At 43.5% G+C, this 22,180-nt stretch overlaps 1 protein-coding gene and 1 pseudogene across 1 annotated transcript in view; both read left to right on the top strand.

Annotated features, from left to right (window-relative positions):
- Positions 1-14,004, top strand: part of LOC143653644 (anthrax toxin receptor-like) — a 30,697-nt gene extending 16,693 nt beyond the window's left edge. The window contains exons 14-16 of the mRNA XM_077124786.1: positions 229-258; positions 4,392-4,475; positions 10,655-14,004. Coding sequence (XP_076980901.1) covers positions 229-258; positions 4,392-4,475; positions 10,655-10,882 — 342 coding nt within the window. The 3' untranslated portion in view covers positions 10,883-14,004. The remainder of the gene's footprint in view (positions 1-228; positions 259-4,391; positions 4,476-10,654) is intronic.
- A 6,056-nt stretch (positions 14,005-20,060) lies between these two features.
- On the top strand, positions 20,061-20,715 carry LOC143653044 (ras-related protein Rab-11A pseudogene; annotated as a pseudogene).
- Positions 20,716-22,180: the final 1,465 nt, after the last annotated feature.

Genomic DNA, 22,180 nt, shown 5'->3' on the forward strand with positions numbered 1-22,180 from the left:
AACCCGTGCTCTAACCCTCTAACCCGTGTCTGCCCGTGGTGGAACCCCTGGTCTGCCCCATGGTCTAAACTGTGCTCTGACCCACGGTCCGCCCCATGGCCTAATCCGTGGTCTCACCCATGGACTCCCCCATGGTCAGTGCTATGATCTGCCTTGTGCCTCCAGACCAGGGTCCCAGCCGACCCGCTGAGGTGCTGAGGCCACGCTTCTGTCTTTTTTACATTCTAGCGCAAAAAGAAGCCGCCGCCACCACCTGAGGTAAGTCACGGCTTTGATGTCCTCTTGGGAGCAGGTCTGATGTGTGCTGAGCCCCCACGAGCGGCTCCTGTGGCTTGCAGAGATGTTTGTACTCCCTGCCTCAGAAACTTCCATTTCTCTCTGTAGACCAAGATAAGAAAGGAAGGTGCCAGGGGTATGGAGGGGCCCTGGGCAGGTAAGGGAGTCAGGAATTTCTAGTGACAAAACGAGAAATGGACTCCCAACAACCTGGTCGGGCATCCCATGGAGGAAGTGGCTTGGGCAGGCCTCTCTCGGGGTCTGCTGTGATCCCTCCTGAGATAAGGGGGAATCTGGGGGCTGGTTGGCAGGATGGTGCTTCCTGAGAACCCAGGAGAGCTTCTGCAAAAGGAGATTCAAGTTACAAGGACCCAGCTCCTGACTGTTGCTGTGTCCTTGTCTTAATCCCAGTCCCCTGGCAGGGTGGAGGGTTTGGGCGGAGGTCAGCCTGTGGCCTGCAGGCCTGAAGAAGGCGAGGGAACCTTAGCTGGCACGGGGTTGTGAAGGACACCGACCCAGGGACCCATGGTCAGGGCAGTGGACTGTAGAACGCGGACTCTGCTGTGAGCAGGCCTCGCTGCTCAGGGCGGACCTTGGGAATTGGACTTTTGAAAGGCCAGAGCCTGGTGGCTGCAGGGGAGTCTCCTTTCCGTGCATGGACTCATGGCAGGACACGTTTACCAAGCCTGCTGTGACAAATACCAGGCTCTGGTTGGTTTGAACAGGAATTTATTGTCCCCAGGATTAGAATGTGTGCTGGTTTGAAAGGATGTATGTCCCCTAGAAAAGCCCTGTTTTAATCAAAATGCCATTTCATAAGAGGCAGAATAATCCCTATTCAATACTGTACGTTTGAAACTGTAATCAGATCATCTCCCTGGAGATGTGATTTAATCAAGAGTGGTTGTTAAGGTGGATTAGGTGATGACATGTCTCCACCCATTTGGGTGGGGCTTGATAAGTTTCTGAAGTCCAGTAAAAGAGGAAACATTTTGGAGAATGAAGCAGAAGGACATAGCCACAAAAAGCAGGGTCCACAAGCCAGCAACCTTTGGAGATGAAGAAGGAAAACGCCTCCCGGGGAGCTTCATGAAACAGGAAGCCAGGAGAAGAAGCTAGCAGATGATGCTGTGTTCGCCATGTGCCCTTCCAGATTAGAGAGAAACTCTGTGTTCTCCATGTGCCTTCTGACTTGAGAGAGAAACCCTGAACCTCACCGGCCATCTCGAACCAAGGTATCTTTCCCTGGATGCCTTAGATTGGACAGTCCTATAGACTTCTTTTATTTGGAACATTTTCTTGGCCTTGGAACTGTAAACTAGCAACTGATTAAATTCCCCTTTTTAGAAACCATTCGTTTCTGGTATAGTGCATTCCAGCAGCTAGCAAACTAGAACAGATTTTGGTACCTGAGAGTGGGGTGCTGCTGCAGTTTGCAAATACCAAACATGTTGGAATGGCTTTTTAAACGGATAAGGGGAAGAATCGGGAAGAGTTGTGAGAAGCTTGATAGAGAAGACCTAGAATGCTTTGAAGAGACTCTTGGTAGAAAGATGGACTCTAAAGATACTTCTGAGCAGGCTCTAGACAGAAATGAGGCATGTGCTATTGCAGACTGGAAGGAAGGTGATCCTTTTTTAAAATGGCAGATAATCTGGCAAAATTGACTAGTGGCTTTGGCTAGAAGGCAGATTTTAAAAGCTATGAACTTGGATATTTAGCAGAAGAGATCTCCAAATTAAATGTCAAAATTTCTCCTCACAGCTTATAGTGAAATGCGACACAAAAGAGATAAACTGAGAACTGAACTCTTGGGGACTAAGAAAGCAGAAATTGATGTTCTGGAAAATTCTGGGCTTCCAGATAGTGAGACCCATTTCAGAGAAAGCCAAGATGGAACATGGAGTAATCCAGGAAAGATTTGTGGAAACTCCCTATGTCCAAGTCTACTGCATAGAAATCCAACGAGAGTGCCGTGGGACTTGTATAAACAGAACCGCTGCTAGTCTGGACTGGGGGGTTCAAAGAAGGGACACGTTGAGGAAAAATAACTTCAGAGGCAAAACCATGGAGGCCAGGGTCTGAAGTCAAGAAGCCCTGGGCCAGGAGAGGGGACCCACCCAAGCCCTTGGAGAGGGTGAGTTTGCCCCGAAGGCAGAGGATGGGCCTTCCACCTCGTTGCAGTGGAAGAGTCATGCCGCCTCAGGCCTTGGAGAGGGTGAAGCACATTCCTTGGGGTTTGGGGAGAGCCTGGCTGCCACCACATGCTGGGATTGGGCGTGTGCCCCGGAGATGGCAGAGAGCTCGGGTGCAGCCCTGATGTTTGGAGAGGGTGGAGCCGAGAAAAAGGTGGTCTCCCCAGTGTCCCCCAAGGTTGCATTTGGAGAGAGCGGCCTCTGCGTAGGCCTTTGGGAGGAGTGGGACTGTCACCGCCTAAAACCCCGAGGACGAATGACTCTCAGACTTTGAAATCTAATGGACTTTGCCCCGCAGGTTTTCGAAACTGCTTGGGTCCTGTGACCCCAGTGTTCCTTCCTCCCTAAGGAAATGGGTGTATATATCCCATGAATGTTCCTCCTTTGTAGGTTGGCAGCAAATAACTTGTTTTGAGTTTTTATAGGTCCAGAGCCAGAGGAGAACTTTGCCTTAGAACAGACCATGCCTGTAACTAACTTTGATTAGTTACTGTTTCTAGTTTTGTTTTTTGTTTGTATTGCTACTGAAGTGGTTTAAGGATTTCTGATATTGTTACAAAATTAATATATATTATATATGGGGAAAACATGCCTGTTTTAGGGTCCAGAGAGTGGAATGTGCTGGTTTTAAAGGATGTATATCCCCTAGAAAAGCCATGTTTTAATCAAAATCCCATTTTGTAAAGGCAGAATAATCCCTATTCAATACCATATGTTTGAAACTGTAATCAGTCATCTCCCTGGAGATGTGATTTAATCAAGAGTGGTTGTTAAACTGGATTAGGTAATGACATGTCTCCACCCATTTGGGTGGGGTTTGATAAGTTTCTAAAGTCCTATAAAAGAGGAAACATTTTGGAGAATGAAGGCGATCCAGAGAAAGCAGAGCAGAATGACATAGCCATGAGAAGCAGAGTCCACCAGCCAGTGACCTTTTGAGATGAAGAAAATGCCTCCCGGGAAGCTTCATGGAACAGGAAACCAGGAGAAGAAGCTAGCAGAGGATGCTGTGTTCACCACGTGCCCTACCAGATGAGAGAGAAACCCTGAACTTCATCGGCCTTCTTGAACTAAGATATCTTTCCCTAGATGCCTTAGATTGGACATTTCTATAAATTTGTTTCAGTTGGGACATTTTCTCGGCCTTGGAACTATAAACTAGCAACTGATTAAATTCCCCTTTTTAGAAGCCATTCCGTTTCTGGCATATTGCATTCCAGCGGCTAGCAAACTAGAACAGAAGGTGACAAATCCAAAACCAAGGTCCAGCCAGGCCATGCTTTCTCCTAGAGCCTGTAGCTTTCTGGAGCTGGCTCACTGCAATCCTTGGGGTTCCTTGGCTGGCTTCACTGCCTCTGTCACGGAGCAGTGTTCTGTCCTCGGTCTCCTCCTGTGACTTCCTCTGACTTCTGGTTTTGGGCTTCTTCTAACTGATGGAGTCCAAATTTTCTCTTTTTTATGAGGCCTTCAGTAACATGGAGAAGGTCGGCCAGGCTCTCTGGCCACGCTTTGCCTAGGAACCTCACTGTCACAGGTCCTATTTACAAACAGGCTCACTCACCCCCTCAGGGACACGGATGGACACTGGGACTCTTCTTTTCTGGGGCCCATGATTCCATCCCCAGCACAGGGCTCAGCCTCAAGACAAGGCCTCTGCCACTGGCAGGGCCTCAAGGGGAGTGAGAGGGGAGGGGAAAGCTGCCAGCATTTTGGGGACGAGTCACATGTGCACAGCCTGAGGGGTTGGCTTGTTTGCCCCAGAGGATGCTCCATGTGGCCTGGAGGCAAGTGATGGGAATCCCAGGTCACTCACCCCTGCTCAGTGGTTCTTTCACTCACCCACAAACGTTTGCTGAGTGGCAGCACTGGGCCACCGCAGTTCCCTTGTCCAGTAGTGGACAACTGTGCTTCTCTTTCTAGGAGAGAGTGTGCCCGCCGCCGTGTCCCATCGTGATTAGACGATGCTGTGCGTGCTTCAGATGTGGCCGCCTGATGCACATGGAGGTAAGCAGGGCTGCCCCCACGCCCAACTGAGGCAGGAGAGAGGGTGCCAGGTCAGGATGCAGAGGCCTGGCCGGAAGGCTCCGCCTGGGGGGAGATGAGTGTCCTGGGCGCCTGGACATCTGGACTTTGTCTGCTGGCCCAGGACTGCTTTCTGGACTGTTCAGTCCCCCCACTTCCCACACTGGTATCAGGAATCTGTCCCCAGAGCCAGGAATGGACTTCTTACCTCCTCCACACCTGCCCTTCTCCTCAATCACCCTCCTCCTCTTAGAGTTCCTGCCCAGCCCCCTGTGTCCCCTTCAGGAACTTCTCTTCCTTCCTCATGTAGCTCCTCCAACCTTTGAACTTGTCCTCTAAAAGGAACCCCTGACCTCTCCCCCTGCCCATCAAAATCACCGTTTTGTTCCAGATTCCAAAGCTGAGCCTATACTGCCCCCTCCCCTTTGCGCACACACGCCAGCCGCTGGGCTCCTGCTCCCCGGGCTGGTCACTTGTGGCATTTGCCCATGGGTTGTGGTTCAGGAAGCCGTACCTGGTCCCTGTCAGGACAGAGGGTTCTCTGGGAAATGGGCTGGGTGCATCCAGGCAGGGTCCAGACGTAGCCACCAGCTTGCTCTTTGCTTCGTAGTCTCAGGGCGTCAGGAAACTGTCAGAGCTGGAGGCTAAAGGGCCAAAGTCGAGGACAGAGGGCTGCAGAGCTCTAGAGGCCCCAGTCCCCACCCCTTCCCCATGCGCCTCGGGCCCTGTGGATCTGCTGGCTTTAGGCCGTCTGGAAAAGGGCCCCTGGTGAGACACTGAGGTGCAGGAGTGGGGGGTGGATTAACTCACCCCCAGTGTTTCTGGCCAACCCTGACTGGTTTTTACCAGGCTGTAAAGAAACCCCCTCTAGCTTTGCCTCATAACCACGTGGGAACCAAATTGCTGTGGCCCTACACATCTACACGCCTTGCCTGACACCGCACAGCCGGGAAGCAATCAGACCCGCTGTCCACTGGCCTGGGGCCGGGACCTAACTTCTGGGCCTGTCTGCCTCCTTGTTCCACAAAGTGCACCCCCCAGATGTGGACACCGAGCTTCTGACATTTAGTGATGGGCTCTGCATCACAGGTGACAGAGAGGGGTGGCAAGCTGTGAATTGATCCCAGGCTGGTCTTGCCGCAGAACCCATATCTGTACATTGTCAGGATGATCGATGGAAACTTCTGGAAACTGCTTCTTTCTGTAGTGTAATGTGTATGTGCCAGACATCTGTGGTTATTAGTCTATATCCAATTTTTTCAAGTGTCCAAATAATGTCCCTTTGGACATTTTCTCCCCCATCATTAGATCCAGTCCAGGATCACATATTACATTTAATTGCCATTGTCTTTTTAGCCTCTCCCTCTCTTTTTTAATTGCGGTAACATACATGCAGCCTTAAACTTCCTTTCTTAACCCCTCCAGAGCATACCATTCAGTCATTTTAATCACACTCACAATGTTATGCTACCTGCACCACCACCATTTGCCAGTGTTTCATGCCAAACAGAAACCCTATACCCACTATGCTTTAACTCCCCGTTCCCTCTTCCCTCACCCCTGTAAACATGTACTCTTTTATGTCATTATGATTTTGCATGTTCTAATTCGTGTAAGTGGAGTTATACAGTATCTGTTCTTTGTATAATCTGGCTTATGTCGCTCAGCATCTGTTTTCAAGGTTCATCCATGTTGTCACATGTGTCAGAACTTCATTCCTTTTTAAGAGTGCATCCATTGTGTGTATGCACCACTTTTGTTTATTCATTCATCTGCTGATGGACACTTGGGTTGTTTCCACCTTTTGGCTGTTGTGAATAATGGTGCACTGAATGTTGGTGTACAAATATCTGATTCCCTGCTTTCAAGCCTTTGGAGTTTTCCCAAAAGTGGGATTGCCAGGTCATATGATAGTTTTGTGTTTATCTTTTTGAAGAACCACCAAATTGCTTGCCACAGTATTTGCACCATTTTACATTTCCACCAATTATGTATGAGTTCTTGTTCCTCTACTTCCTTGCAAGAACGTATTTTCTGGTGTTTTATTTTTTTCTTTAATTAAAGCCATTCTAATGAGTGTAAGGTTTGGTATCTCATTCTGGTTTTGATTTGCATTTTGCTAATGGTTGGCAATCTTGAACATCTTTTCATTTGCTTATTGACCAACTGTAATATCTTCTTTGGAGAAATGTCCACTCAAATTCTTTGCCATTTTTTGACTGGGAGGTTTGTCTTTTTAGTTGTAGGTTTTATTTATATATTCTGGATCTCAAACCCTTACCAGCTATAGTTTCCAAATTTTACTCCAATTTTGTAGATTGTCTTTTAACTTTCTCGATAATATCCTTTGATGTACAAACGGTTAAAATGTTGATGAAATCCATTTAATCTATTTGTTCTTTTGCTGCTTGTGCTCTTGGTATTAAGTCTAAGACTCCATTGCTTAACATATTGTCTATCCCAGAGTATGATCCATATGCACTTGATAAGAATGTATATTATGCTGTTGTTGAATACAGTGTTCTCTATATATTCTATAGATGTCAAGTCTAGTTGGATTAGAGTACTGTTCAAGTCATCTATTTCCTTACTGGTCTTCTTTCTAGAGGTTCTATTCATTATTGAATGTGGTGTATTGAAGTTTCCTACTATTAATGAAGACCCGTTTACTTTTTCTTTCAAATCTATCAATATTTGCTTTATATGTTTTGCAGCTCAACTGTAGGTGCATAGATGAATACTCCTTGAGTAACTGACCTTTTTGTCAATATGTGCTGAACTTCTTTGTCGCTAACAGTTTTTTTTTCTTTAACTTAATCAGATATTAATATAGTATATTGGTATATTAGTATATATCCCATGCTGGGGATCCTACTTGTGTCGGAATTGAAGGAGACTCTCTTGTTAACAACATATAATTGGGTCATACTCTTTTATCCAATCCACCAATTTCTGCCTTTTAACTAGAGAGGTTAACTCATTTACATTTAAAGTAACTACTGATAACTCAGGGCCTGAGTTATTTGTAATTCTTATTCCTTTTTTGTTCCTCAATTCTTCCATCCCTGCCTTCTGTATTTGTTTGAACTTTCCCAGTGAGCCAGTTAGACTCTTTTCTATTTATTTATGTGTATATTCTTTTGATACATATTGTGGTCACCATGGGGCTTAAATTTAACTTCTAATTCTTTAACAATCTGCTTAAGTTAATACCAGCTTCATTTTAAAAGCTTGCACAAAGTATGGTCTTTAGCCCTCTGTCCCCCACTCCACCCTTTACTTTGTTCTTTACCTATATTTTATTCTTATGCATTGTTTCCCACACCACAGATTTATCACTACTTTTATGCATTTGCATTTTACATCCTGTAAGATGTAAAAAGTGGAATTACAAACCAAAAATATAAAAGTACTGGTGTCTATAATTAGCCATGTAGTTACCTTTACCAGATCTTTATTTTATGCAGCTTTGATCTACTGCTGAGTGACCTTTTGCTTTCAATCTGAGAAAGCAAAGTATTTTTTCTGGTGTAGGTATAATGGTGACAAACTGCCTCTGCTTTTGTTCATCTTGGAATTTCTTAATCCCTCTTTCAATTTGGAAATACAGTTTCATCAGATAAACATTTTTGGTTGGCAACTATTTTCTTTCAGCACATTAAATATGTCATCCCACTGCTTTCATACCTCCATGGTTTCTGATGAGAAATTGACATTTAATCTTACTGAGGCTCCTTGTACATGTTGTGTTGCTTTTCTCTTGTAATTTTCAGAATTCCCTCTGTCTTTGGCATTCAACACTTTATTATAATGTGTGTGGTGGGTCATTGGAGTTTATTGTGATTCTTGAATATGTGTATTCATTTCTTTCCTTAAATTTGGGTAGTTTTCATGCTTTATTTCTCAAATATTTTCTCTGCCCCTTTCTCTCTGTCTTCTTCGGAGAATCCCATAATGCATACGGTTGATACTGCCCCCCAATTCTCTTAGTTTCTCTGTTCACTGTTCTTCATTCTTTTTCCTTTTTTTTTTAGTCCTTCAGCCTAAATACTTTCAATCATCTTCTCTTCATGTTCATGGAATATTTCTTCTCCCAGATAAAATCTGCTGTTAAACCCATCTAAGGAACTTTTTATTTCCATTATTGTGGTCTTCATTTCCAGTAATCCTTGGAATTTCTTATACAGAATCTTTTTAATTTCTGTCTCTTTATTGAAATTATCATTTTTTCATATATCATTTTCATGATATCCTTCAGTTCTTGTGCCGGTTTGAAACTGTTGTGTATCCCAAAAAAAGCCATGTCCTTTAATTCTGATTCAATATTGCTGGGTGACATCTTTTTTATTAAATGGTTTCCATGGAGATGTGACCCACCCAGTTGAGGGTGAGGCCTTTTGATTAGACAGTTTCCATGGAGATGTGTCTCTCCCCATTCAAGGTAGGGTTGCTTACTGGAGTTCTTTAAGAAGGAACCATTTTGGAAAAAGCTTCAGAGCCCACATAGCCAGAGACCTTTAGAGATGCAGAAAAAAAATGCCCCCGGGGAAGCCATTTGAAGCAGCTGGGAGAGAAAGCTAGAAGACATTGCCATGTGCCTTCTCAGTTTAAGAAAACCCCTGAACATCATTGACCCTTTCTTGAATCAAGGTATTTTTCTCTGGATGCCTTAGTTTGGACATTTTCATGCGCTTAGACTGTAAAGTTTCAATTTAGTGAATTCCTTTTTAATTTACTAAGTTTCTGGTATAGTGCATTCCGGCAGATTTAGCAAACTAGAAGTTCTTTGTCCTTGTTTTCCATTAGCTTCTTGAGCATGGTTAAGATCATTTTATGAAAGTCGTTTATGATATGTCCAAAATGAGGTCTTATTTGTCGATGGTTTCTGATGTTTTATCTTGTGTTTATGAATGGACCATCAATTCCTATTTCTTTGTATACCTTGTAATCTTCGGTTGCACACTGGGCATTTTCATAGTTTAGTTAATTCTGTTAATTCTGGAACTTAGTCCCTGGAATTTCTGTTCCTTAAGTTGGTATCCAGATGGTTTAATGACAGAGATTTCCTTGAATGAAAGGAGCTAACAAAACAAACAAGCAAAAACACCTTTCCCAGTCTCTACAAGTTGATTCTGGTGCTTGGTTGGTGCTGTCATTCAGTGCTTAGCTCTCCTAACAATAAACTTGAAAAACAGACCAAGGCAAGATCATAGGGTCCTCTCCTGTCTTTACTGAGCATGCATCTCATCCTGTACATGCACTTTTGTCCTTAGGAATTCCCCCATCTACATGGATCAAATCCTATTTCTCTCTAGGAAGTAGTCTTTCCTTCCCATTGTACCCCTCCATAGTCTATCTTAAAGCTGTTGAGCCTTTTCCAAAGGTGGCAGTGGTCCTTACACTGATTTACCTATCTGTGAGCTCTTCCTGCAAGCAGGTGAAATTCTGGGATAGTGAGCCAGAAAGAAGCATCATGCTTCAGTCCTTCAGGTTGCCACCAGACAGATAGGTGCAGACACCCACGCACACTCTATGTGCACTGAGCTGCAGAATAGGGGTTCAGGAATGCCAACAACAGTGCCATTAGGAATTCCTACTGTTTTTAAGTTGCCTCTTCCATGATTCAGTGCTCATGCAATCATTGCCACCCTTTAACTTTTTCTGGAGTGATGAGGAAGATGGCTCTGCCAGTTTTAGTTGTCATTTAAAGATTATTTGGTGGAGATGGAATCCTAAAGCATCTCACCCCAGCATCTTATTGACATCACTCTTAGAGCCACAATTCATCTTTTTTTATTTTTTGAATTTATTTTCTTACACATCTATCCATAAACTAGATAAAGGGAGTGTCCATTACAAGGTTTTCACAATCACATGGTCACACCATAAAAGCTATATAGTGTACAATCTTCTTCAAGAATAAACGCTACTGCCTTAGGGAGGGCAGGGAAGCCTCTGCCGAAGGGGTGTGGCCAAATCTCATCTCCCAGCAGGATTGAGGCTGGAGGCCAGGGCTCCAGGGAGTTGAGAAGCATCAACAAAGGCCCACCCTGTGGGTCCAGGTGGGATGTGAACCCAGCACATGGACCAAGGAAACTGCAGCCTCTGTTCCCAAATCAAATGGCTTCTTCATGACCTTCTCTCTCTTCTCTGCCCTACAGGAGAGGTGCCTCACTCTCACCCCGGTGAGGTCCCCATGTACACCCATGGTCTGCCGCCCAAGCCTGTGCCTTCCACCCTGCCGAGAGCAAGTCCCCTTCCCCAAATGCCCGCCGTGCTGCTATTCTCCTTGGTCCTGCTCCCAGTCCTCCAGGATGCTGCCGCTGGTTCCTCCCTGCTCCCGGGCACTCCCCAGCTGCCCTGTGCAAGCCTTACCCCCAGAGCCCTAATAATTGTTAAGCTTGCTGAGTTGGACACACACCTGCTAGAAAAAAGCACCAGGGGTCCCGTGGGTCCTGGACATGGGTTGTGCCACTCACGACAGCCTTGTCTTCATCCATCTCTAGGGGCTGTGATATGTGGTGTCTCTTGAAAAATTCTGCTCTTTGACAAAAGCCCAAAAAGCCATGGACACATGAATCCAATCTTATGTCACCCTCCCTAACTTTTTGTAAAGAGATACATTTGAATTTCTCATCTCCTTCACTTCAAGTCCTTCGTTTCCAATTTTGGACTCGGCATTTCTGAATGCGTCATGGAAGGAGGTGAGACTGCCCCAAAGGTCACAAGCTGGAAGTCTGACTTCTCTGTCCAGATGTCCCAAACTGTCCCCAAGCCCAGAGGAACTTCATCAAATCCTCTCCACTCCACTAGAAATGAAAACCGACTCCCCTTCTGTGTCCCATCTGCCACCGTTGGAGGATCCATGCTCGACAAGGCTGTTTTAGCATGCAGCGTTCTCCCACCAGACGTGTGCCCTCTGTCTCCGTGTGAGTGCCCAATCACCAGGCCCATAGATGCTGGGAACCTGGCGTGGGGCCCTGAGCCCCTGCAGAGGACCTCCAAGAGCAGCTGTGACTAAACACAGCCTCATCACTGCCAACTGATCTTACTAGTCAGGAAACGAAACTGCTCTCCGCACCAACCTCCGTCCCCTTGATTGCTACAGTTCTGCCCTTCAGTTGAGTCGCTGTAGGACAAGAACATGGAAAACTATGGGAAGTTCTGGTGGTTAATCAATATCAATTGAGTTAAAGAACTATGGCAGGAAATAAGCATGATTTCTCCCACGTTTAAAAACCAAAAGTTTTTTCTGGGAGGGCTTATATGTTTGTATGTTGGGAGTATTTGCAAGCTTACCCTAAGTCAAATACCATTAAACTTTACAGCATTCAATCTGGGAGTTGCTGTTTCTTGTAGGAGCCTCTGCCACTCTACCACTTCCCTGCCCCGCACACTCCTTTGCAGATGAGAGTCCACCCCCATCATCTGTGTCCAGCCAGCTCCCAGGATGGGGGGTGGGGTGGGGACAACATTTCCTGCCATGCCTTCCAAGCCTGTCCTGTCTGCCAGCAAATTGTCTCCCAAGCTGGGTAGAAGGTTGTTCCTGCGACAAGATGCCAGGTACAAGGCCTATCAGAGCAACAGCCCAACTCGGAGCCAGGACCACGGAAGCAGGAGCTTACAGCCTGCGGGTGGAACTCGGCAGTTCCATTGTGGCCCCAACTGAAGACTGGATCCCAGAGCAGCTGCACCTGCTTAAGGAGAACATGTGGCCTTCCCCACACCTCCCTTCCTGGCAGTCTTTGTGGGATGTGATGTCTCTGGTTGCATAAATACAAAAAAATAACGAGGAAGAACTGAACGTTTCCACTTCACTGCTGGTCTGTCAGTGATACTCATTACCATGTGCGACTCCACAGGGTGGGTTTAGATACCCATAATGGGTGAGAGGGAGACAAGGACCCCACAAGTGCCACCATGGGTCTAGATGGGCTTTGCCAAACTGCATACCATGTAAGGGTCATGTACAAATGTGCCCAGAGCAACTGCATAGAATGACACCAGATGCTGGAAAAGCTGGCTCAGGACTCGGTTGTTTTCAGAATTTGGGAAAAATCATTCATTGTACTCATGATATGAAGAAAGAATATGATAGCTAAAGATAAACACGCAAAAATCAATTGTGTTCTGGGGGTGCAAGGGTAGTTCAGTGGTAGAATTCTCACCTGCCATGCGGGACATCCGGGTTTGATTCCCAATCCATGCACTTCCCAAAAACAGAAAACAAATGAAAGAGCAAAAATTCAACAAATGGTGTGCAAAATAATGCCATACTCACATGGAAAAAGAATGAAATGTGAACCCCGCCATACGTCACACACAAAAAACTCACTTTTATTCCTATACATTAGCAATGTACAATTCAAAGAGGAAATTAAGAAAACAAGTCCATTTACAATAGCACCTAAAATTAAAAAAAATCTAAGAATAAATTTAGGTAGGGATATGAAAGATTGTACCCTGATAACTGCAAAATACTGCTGAGAGAAATTAAAGGAGTTGTCTGCTCTTTAAGTTTGTGTCCTAATAGTGATATGACAGATTTTCTTAAAGACAGGACCTAATCAATACAAACAAAACAAGACAAAAATCACCTTTCGCCCCCGACAATGTGGGATATAACTCCCAGGGATGAGTCTGGCCCTGGCACCCTGGAAGCAACAATGCCTTCTGAACCAAAAGGGGGGAAAGAAGTGTAATAAAACGTGTTGTCAGTGGATGAGAGAGATCATACGGAGCCAAGAGCCTATTCTGGAGGCTACTCTCGTGCAAGCTTCAGTTAGATAGAGCTGATGGTGGTGGTTTGCTAAACCCCAATAAGCATCATTCCTGTTGACTGCTAAGAACACCTAGGGCTTGACGCTATAAAGGTTTCATGTACTCAGTTTGCTTTCCTGGAACCTATAATTCCCAGAGGGTTCCTAGTCAAATAAATCCTGAGCTCAGAGGAACCAGCCTCTTCAAGACTGTCTATTAATTACACCCCCCTATCCTTTAGTGTGGACACCCCTTCTCCACTTGGAAAAGTCAGAATGGCCATTGCCTGAAGATTCCTATAGATTAGAAGAAGGATTAAAGGAGAAGGAAGAGGTATAACAGAGAAAATAGGATTTAACAAACAAGTATGACTGCTAATCACTAGATTAATGTTCCTTCCAGCCTCCAGTGTTTTGGGGCAGCTGGAAGGAAACATTTGAGATGGTAGAATGACAAACTCTGGGATCTGTTCTGTAACTACTTGTTGAACTGTGCTTTGAAAATTATTGCCTTTTTCTTTGTTTGCTTTGTATATATGTTATATTTTACAATTAAAAACATGTTTTTTAAAAATCACCTTTCGCAGTCTCTGCAAATGGGCTCTGCTTTGGCAGGTGACCTCCTTCCAAAGCCTCTCTCTGTTATCTGTGCCTCAGGGATCCAGATCAGCTGAGCCTGCTGATTTCCCAAGGCTGTGCTCACCAGAGGCCTTAGCAAGTCTCCCATTCACGGTCTACAGGAGTTCTAGCGACTGCCCCTCTGCTCCCTGTCAAATAAGCCTCCTCCCCTTCCCGGTGCCCTTTAGCATGACTTAATGCAGGTGGTCCTTTGCCCCAGGCCACTTCAATGTAGTTGTTTCTCACACTGTCCCAGCTGTCTACAAGGGGCTTCTCTGCCCTCAGGTCAAACTCTGGGAGGGGCAGCCAGAGACAAGTTCTACCCTGTGGATTGGCACTGCCATCCATGCACCCCAGTATGCACACGGGGGCTACTCTGCTCCCTCTGGAGCAGGATAAGGGACCTGCAATGAGAAGGCAAGCTGGCGCCACCCAGTGCTGTTGAGGAGTGGGTGAGAGGCCAGCAAGGGTGCCAGGAGCTTCTTTCATGGCTCTGAAGCTGCCTTCTCTGGATTCGGCTCTTGTCTGTTTAATGCAGCCCTTCAACTCTTTTCCTTAGTTTGAAAGACAGCAGTCTTTGACACCCCTCTGCCACCTCTGCCCTAGGAGTGCTGGAACAATGGCAGCCCTCAGAGCTGCCTCCCAGCCTCTTGATACTTTAATTTGGACATTTTCAGAGCCTTAGAACTGTAAACTTGTAACTTATTAAATTCCTTTTTTAAAAGCTGTTCCAATTTCTGGTATATTGCATTCCAGTGGTTAATAAACTTAAACAGGCTCCAAATAGTGAAAATAATTTTGAAATAGAAAAATGAAGCCGGAGGAATCTCACTTCCAGATTTCAAATTTTACCATAAAGCTACAGTAATCCAAACGGTGTGGTACTGGCCTAAAGGTGGGCAAATAGACCAATGGCAAATAATTTAAGGACCAGAAGTAGATCCACATATCTATGGCCAGTTGATTTTCAACAAGGGTGACAAGGACAGGCAGTGGGGAAAGAACAGTCTCTTCAAAAACAGTGCTGGACTGAGTGAAATGAGTCAGAAACAAAAGGAAAAATACTGAATGATCTAATATGAACTAACATTAATGAGTGAACTTTGAGAATTGAAGTTAAGAATATAGGTTATCAGGAGATATAATAAGTTGGGCAATTGGTGCTGAAAGAATCTAGACTGCACAAGAGGACTGATTGTAAAAATTCAGAAATGGGTAGCACAATACTACCTAATTATAGCACAATAGTATAAGTACATTGAATGAAGCTGAGTGTGAGTATGTTTGAGGGAGAAGGGCTGAGGGCACATATGAAACCAGAAGCAAAGGTAGAGGATAAGGACTAAGATGGCAAAAATTTAGGAATTCCTAGAGTGGACAATGACGGTGATTAAATGTACAAATAAAAACGTTTTTGCATGAGGGAGAACAAATGAATGTTAACATTGCAGTGTGTTGAAAATAGATGGTATATGAGAAAATGTACAATCAATGCAAGCTAGGCTCTGTAGTCAATAGTAACGTTGCAATACGCTTGTTAACTGAAGCTAACAAAGGCATTGAGCCAAAACTAAATGTCAACAGGTGGGGGGCATGGAAGAGGGGTAGGGATTCTTTGTGGAAGAAAAGGAAATGTCTTCATACAGATTATGGTGGCAGAGGCATGTCTATACACTTAGGTGGGATGGTATGATGTGAGACTAAAACTGTTTAAAAATGAACACAGAGAAACATGTGTTAGAAAAAAGGCAGTGAAAGAGATGTACCTATTCACTGTTGGTAGGGAAACGGAAAGGTGCAGCCCCTTGGAAGGCAGGATTAGTCATAAGTACATAGAACATTAAACAAAAATCCAGGTGATACATAGGGGAAAACAAAAAGAGCCATATGAAAAGAGATGTAGGGCGGGCCGCGGTGGCTCAGCGGGCAAAGTGCTTGCCTGCTATGCCGGAGGACCTCGGTTCGATTCCCGGCCCCAGCCCATGTAACAAAAAACGGAAAAACAAAATACAATAAAACAAGAAAATGTTTAAAAGATGTTTCCCTTTCTTCCTTCTATCCTTCCTTCCTTCTCTCTGTCTTTCCTTTAAAAAAAAAAAAAAAAAAAAAAAAAAAAAAAGAGATGTAGTCCCAGTACACTACAAGCTAAATTGTGAATAAAAACATTGTCAGAATTAAAAGCTGAAAATTGATATAATCAGTCATATGACATTGCTAGATTTGGAAGATGGGAGAAGGGCATAGGTGCCAAGTCACAATACAGCCAACTCCCTATCTTCTTGCATTAGTTTGGAAGCTGCTGGAATGTGATATACCAGAACTGGAATGACTTTTACAAAAGGGGAATTTAATAAGTTACAAGTGTACAGTTCTAAGGCAATGAAAATGCCCCAATTAAGGCAAGGCTATGAAAATGCCCAAATTAAGGCACCAAGAAGAGGTTACCTTAATTCAAGGGAGGTCCATGGCTTAGGAGCACCTTTGTCAGCTGGGCAGTCACGTGGCTGGCATCTGCCTCTCCGGGTTCTGGCTGGCTTAACATCTCATGGCGGCATCTGCTTGGCTCCAAGGATCTCCCAACACCCGTCATCTCTGCTCTCCACGTGCCCGCATCTGCTTCAGCTCTGCTGTGGCGTTTCTGTCGGCTCTGAGGCTTCTCTCGCTTCTGCCGTTTCCCTAGGCTCTGCCATTTCTGTTGTTTCTCCAAAATGTTTCCTCATTTAAAGGATTTCATTAAGCAAATCAAGACCCACCTGGAATGGGTGGAGTCACATCTCCGTCTAATCAAAAGTTAGTATTTAGAATTTAAGAAACTCTGTTTCTATAGATTTCTTCCTTTCTTGCTTTAATTTTAAATCAGTTTATGAAACATATTATACAAACAGGCTTTAAGATAATTATTTAGAATTTTTTTAAATATCCCCATAGAAATGCTAACTAAGATATCCATTTTTAGTGGTTAAGACTTTAATGTGTTAATTGTAATAAATTTGTACCTTTAAATAGGTCATTACTATAGCAATGCAGATATTTGTGAGGACTTTATACTTGATATTTTGAGTACATTCACAGTTTTGACAGCTGATCAAATGGTATCTAAGTTAGCATTTAATGCTTAGAATTTTAGAACTTTGCTATCTGAATTTGTAGATTTTTTTCCTTGTTGCCTTAATTTTGAATTGGTTTATGAAACTTACTGCACAAGCACAGACTTTACAATGACTATATGGTTACTTTATTTAAATGTACCTATGGTTAAGCAAACCAAGATATCCATTTTTGGTGGTTCTAAGTGTATTGTTTGTTTTCTTAAATAAAAATTTTTTGAAACGTTCATACCCACAGTTGGGCATGTCACATCTCCATGGGGAAAACTTAATCAAGTGTCCAACCTACAGTACTGAATAAGGATCAGAGGAAATGGCTGCCTCCACAAGATGGAATCAGGATTAAAATGTGGCTTTTCTAGGGTACATAATAAGACTTTCAAACCGGCACACTTCTCAAATAGGAAATCAATAGGTAAGAACTAAACTGAAAAAATTAGGAAATAGTGTTAGAGGCACAGTATAAAAATCTGAAGGTAAAGCTTAGAAGAGACGGTTAAGAGAGATGTTGCTTTTGGGGACGTGAGACTCTATGGTGTGGAAACATAAGGCTTAGATAACTTGACTTTTTGAATGAGTGCCTGTGTTACTTTAATGAAATGTAAAATTAAGTTAAATGAAAAGAACTACAGGCATGCTGGAAGTTAACATAATTGAAGAATTTTCTATTTTCTTAAGTGTTCATGAATTGCATTTTTTAAAATTAAGAAATGCAAAAACGACTAAACTACAGAGCAAAACACTTAGAAACCATGAAAGGCACGCTCATGGGACATGAAGGAAGAGAATGAGTAAACTGTGAGGCCAAATGAATTTCACAGAGACGTAAGTAACTGAGCAATCCATACTTTAAAAAAGAAGATGTTTGGGTTAGGATCACACAACTAGTAATAAATATCTGATCAGGAGTCCGAGCAGTCTGTCTGCCTCCACAGTCTACGCTCATCATCACCGAGCTGTAATACCTTCCTGCTTTGTCTTTGCATCAGTCGCTCCCAGGAGTCTAGACTTGCAGATTCATACACAGGAGTTAGTCTTACTTTTTGATAAAGAACACATACATTTTTAAGAAGTTCACCCTTTCCCAAATATTAAATAGATCAAATACCCCAAATGAGAAGCAATCCTTTCTAATGGATGTTCAAAATTTTTACTCACTTTCTAGGTTTCAAGTTGAGAACCTGTCAACAACCTTAGCAGGCTTGTTGGAGACCGGGGCCCTGCTAGCCCCGCCCCTGGTCTGCTAGCCCCGCCCCTTGTCTGCTAGCCCTGCCCCTGACCTGTAGCCTGTCCTCACAGCCCAAGCTGGCTAAGCCCCACAAGCCCAAGATTTGGGGCACTGGAGTAGGATGGAGCCAGGCTTGGGTTGAAGCCCAGGAGAGGCTTCTGCCCAAGGGAAGATTCATTTGCACACTCTCCCACAAAGGTGCAGTGCTCTTAGGCTCTGCCTCCAGGCTAAATGCCTTTGCAGAAACACAAGAGTTTGGAGAAAAGTGGTGGATCAGGATATAAGCGCAGGCAGACAAGAAATGGCAGGAGCTGATGGGGAAACCAGAAAGGCCCAGGATGCGGAGCAGACACCTGGCCCTTCAGAGGCTCCTGGAAGTTCCTCTCTAAGTAACAGCAGTACCACAACCTCACAGGAGCAGGGGCCCAAGCATCTCATTCCCAAAGGAGATGGGGGGACTCCAGGTGCAGAGTCTGCAGGGATGAGGGGCCAGCACCCAGCAGCAGAGCCAGAGTCCCTGCTCATCCAGCCGGAGAAGCCCTCAGCATCGAGCTGCAGGTCAGCACTGATGACCTTTTCTTCAGAGATTACAAAGGATGGCAATTGTAACCAAAGCTAGCCACATTCAGGAGAAGTTACAAGTTCTGATAACTTGGCAGACCTGCATGGTGGGACTCAGGGAAAAAAGCTTCTTTACCTGGAAGTGCTAGAAATGTGACCAAAGCCCAGTGCCCCACCACATACATTTAAAAGAAATGCATTGTCTTCACAAAACTGATACTGGGCAAACACAGGGTTCTCTTCTCGATGTGCATAACAGCCAATCTATGGCACCAGAGTTTCCAAAGCAGACAATGTTGATTGCTCTTTCAAGTAAAGTTGTCAGATGGCATGTTGGCCTAGAATCTGTCTCCCCAAACTGCAGTAATTCTGATAGTTTCATAGTATCAAAAGATGGGCAGGTTTTAGGATAACGAGCATAATGGCTCCAGAAGACAAAGCCATTTGTCTATACCTCATTATTGCACCTGCCCAGATTGATTACATGCTCAGTCACAGAACATATGTAAGAAAATGTTGGCCTTAATATGCTGTTGGGTGTGTTTTTAGTATTATAGTGAGGTATAGGTCACTTAGAGGTTAAAGTTTAAGCTCCTGCACATGTCAGACAGGCAAATTTTGGTTAGATCTAACTACATCTAGTAAGATAATTTAGGGTTAGTTCTGGGCTGATTCGAGTTCCTTCATTAATAAATATGAGGCGGTGTGATTATAAGACTCTAAAGTTGCAAAACAGGATAAGAGGGTACAAGTGGGACCAGTCACAAGGTTTTCACAATCACAGATAAAGGCTATGTAGTTATACAATCATTGTCAAAGATCAAAGGTTACAGTTCAGTGGGTTTTTGTAATTTCAGACATTTCTTTTTTGGCTATTCTACTACTAAAAAGTAAGAAAAAGACATCTATATATTGATTCAGTCATCCTAATTATTTCTTAATTCTTAATTTCTCAATTAGAATTCCTCCCTTTTTCTTTTGTCCATTCCTCAATCTTGGGGAATATCTGGGAGACAACCATTCTTACTTCTTCATGCTGAGAAGGGGTACCTACCTGTTGGGTTAGAGGAATTAAACTGGTTGTTGTTCCTGGAGAAACCAGAACCTTTGGCTTTCCAGACTTAACCTTCAGAATGACCTCCTGACTCTATTTGAAATCTCTTAGCCATTGAAACTTTATTTTCTTTTATTTCTCCCCTTTTGATCATGAAAATATTGGTAGGGTTCTCCCTGCACGATGCCACTGGCTCCACCGATGCGGCTGCTGCTCCTGCCCCTTCATCTCCGCCGTGCAATGGGCCCCCGTGACAACAAGTGCGACTGCCTCCTCAAAGTGGTCCTCACTGGAGATTCTGGTGTTGGAAAGAGTAATCTCCTGTCTCAATTCACTCGAAATGAGTTTAACCTGGAAAGCAATAGCAGTTTGCAACAAGGAGCATCAGGTTGATGGGAAAACAATAAAGACACAGATATTGAACACAGCAGGGCAAGAGAATTACTGAGTTATAACAGCACACTGTCGTGGAGCTGCAGGTGCCTCATTGGTTTATGACACTGCTGAACATCTCACATATGAAAATGTTAAGCAATGGCTGAAAGAAGTGAGAGATCATTAATAGTAAGCAATAGTGACGTTGTTTTCATGCCTGTGGCCAATAAGAGTGATTTACGTCTTATCAGGGCAGTCCCTACAGAGGAAGCAGGAGATTTTGCAGAAAAGAATGGTTTGTCATCCATTGAGAAATCTACCCTGGACTGTACACATGTGGAAGCTGCTTTTCAGATAATCCTAACAGAGATCTATCACATTTTTTTCTCAGAAGCAAATGACAGACAGATTTGAAAATGGCATGTCTCCAGGCAACAAGGTGTTCCCTCTTCATGTCTCACCAACCACTGAAAACAAGCCAATGGTGCAGTGCTGTCAGAACATATAATATGTTCCTCTTCTCCCCAGGAAGGCTAGGTATAGTCCATTTCCCAGTTCTGAGGTTTAAATGTATTTGTAATTCTTGCGGTAATCTTTGTGTTTTATTATTTCTTCATAATTGAGACTTTTTCCATGTCTTAAGTCTTTGATTTCAGCTTTATAAAATCATCCACTTGTCCCAAATGACTGTAGCTTTCTTTCATGCTGTGGCCTCAATAAACAATATTTGGATTCCTGAACAAAAAAGAAAGATTTGCTAATCCCACGATTCCAGGGAGGCTCACCCCTAGGAGTCTTGTCCCAGGTAGGGAGGAAGGTAGTGAGATCATTTGCAGAGTTTCACTTAGAGAGAGGCCACATTTGAGCAACCAAGAGGTTTTCAGGGGGTGACTCTTGGGCATTTCTTCATCACAGAAATAAGTTTGACAAGGCAAGCCTAAGGATTGAGGTCTTGGCTTATTAGTATATATATATATATTTTTTTTTTTTTGGTGAGGCAGGTCTCATATATTCTAGAGTTTATTTTCATAGTCTTCCTGTAATAAGCTATTTAGGAAATAATGTATGTTTTCTAAAACAGAGTGGATTTTAGATTTAGAGCTTGCAGCATTTCTTGATTACAGTTTTAGTGAACTGAGAGTCCCTTATTGCTTGAGAGAATAGCAGGAATTCCCTCAGATGGAAAGGTTTAATAGTTTTGTGCTTTCTTTCTCCAGCCCTTCAAGCGACCTTACAAATTCTTTTCATTTCTAAAACATTCTGAAATGGATGAGGGTATTACATTATCCTGTACAGAACACTAAAATCTTATACTTTATCCTAGTTCTATGTTAAATAAAGCAGAGTTCGGTTGTTTAAATGAACTGATGAGATAGGTTAAATTAGATAGTGTATCATAGAAAATTAAAATATTTTGATAAAATACATTTCTCTCTTTCTAGGACCATCTTTGAGAGGATGAGAATTTTAATTGTCCTAAGGAGGTACTTGGAAAGATTAGCGGGTGTAACAGCAAGTATGTTAGAGATTGGGGTACTGTGTGACCATCAGTAGAAGATGAAGTACATTTCACCAAGATACATTGTTTCTGAGCTGCTGTTAAGGAAGTTCTTGCTTACAGACGGAAATAAGAATGTAATTTCAACTCCAAAGGCTTGGTTTTGCACAAAGAACCTAAGGTAGGAGATTGTCATGTCTGTTCAAATTCATGTAGCTTCTTTTTAATCCCTTTTATGATGGAATGGCATTTAGCAGATCAGGAAAATTGTCATGATTTCCTTTCTCAGAAGACTTCACAGGAGACAAGTTATTTCTTACCTCTATTATCATTGGTTTAATATGTCCTGAATAGATCTCTTAAAAAGCCTTATTGAATCCGTGTTACTTTTAACTTCAGAGAGCATCATTTATAAGACAACATTTAAGAAGCAATTAACTATTGTAAATTATTTTGATTAATTATGATACTATCTACATTTAAAATC

This window comes from Tamandua tetradactyla, chromosome 13, assembly GCF_023851605.1.
Source record: "Tamandua tetradactyla isolate mTamTet1 chromosome 13, mTamTet1.pri, whole genome shotgun sequence".
Taxonomy (NCBI): domain Eukaryota; kingdom Metazoa; phylum Chordata; class Mammalia; order Pilosa; family Myrmecophagidae; genus Tamandua; species Tamandua tetradactyla.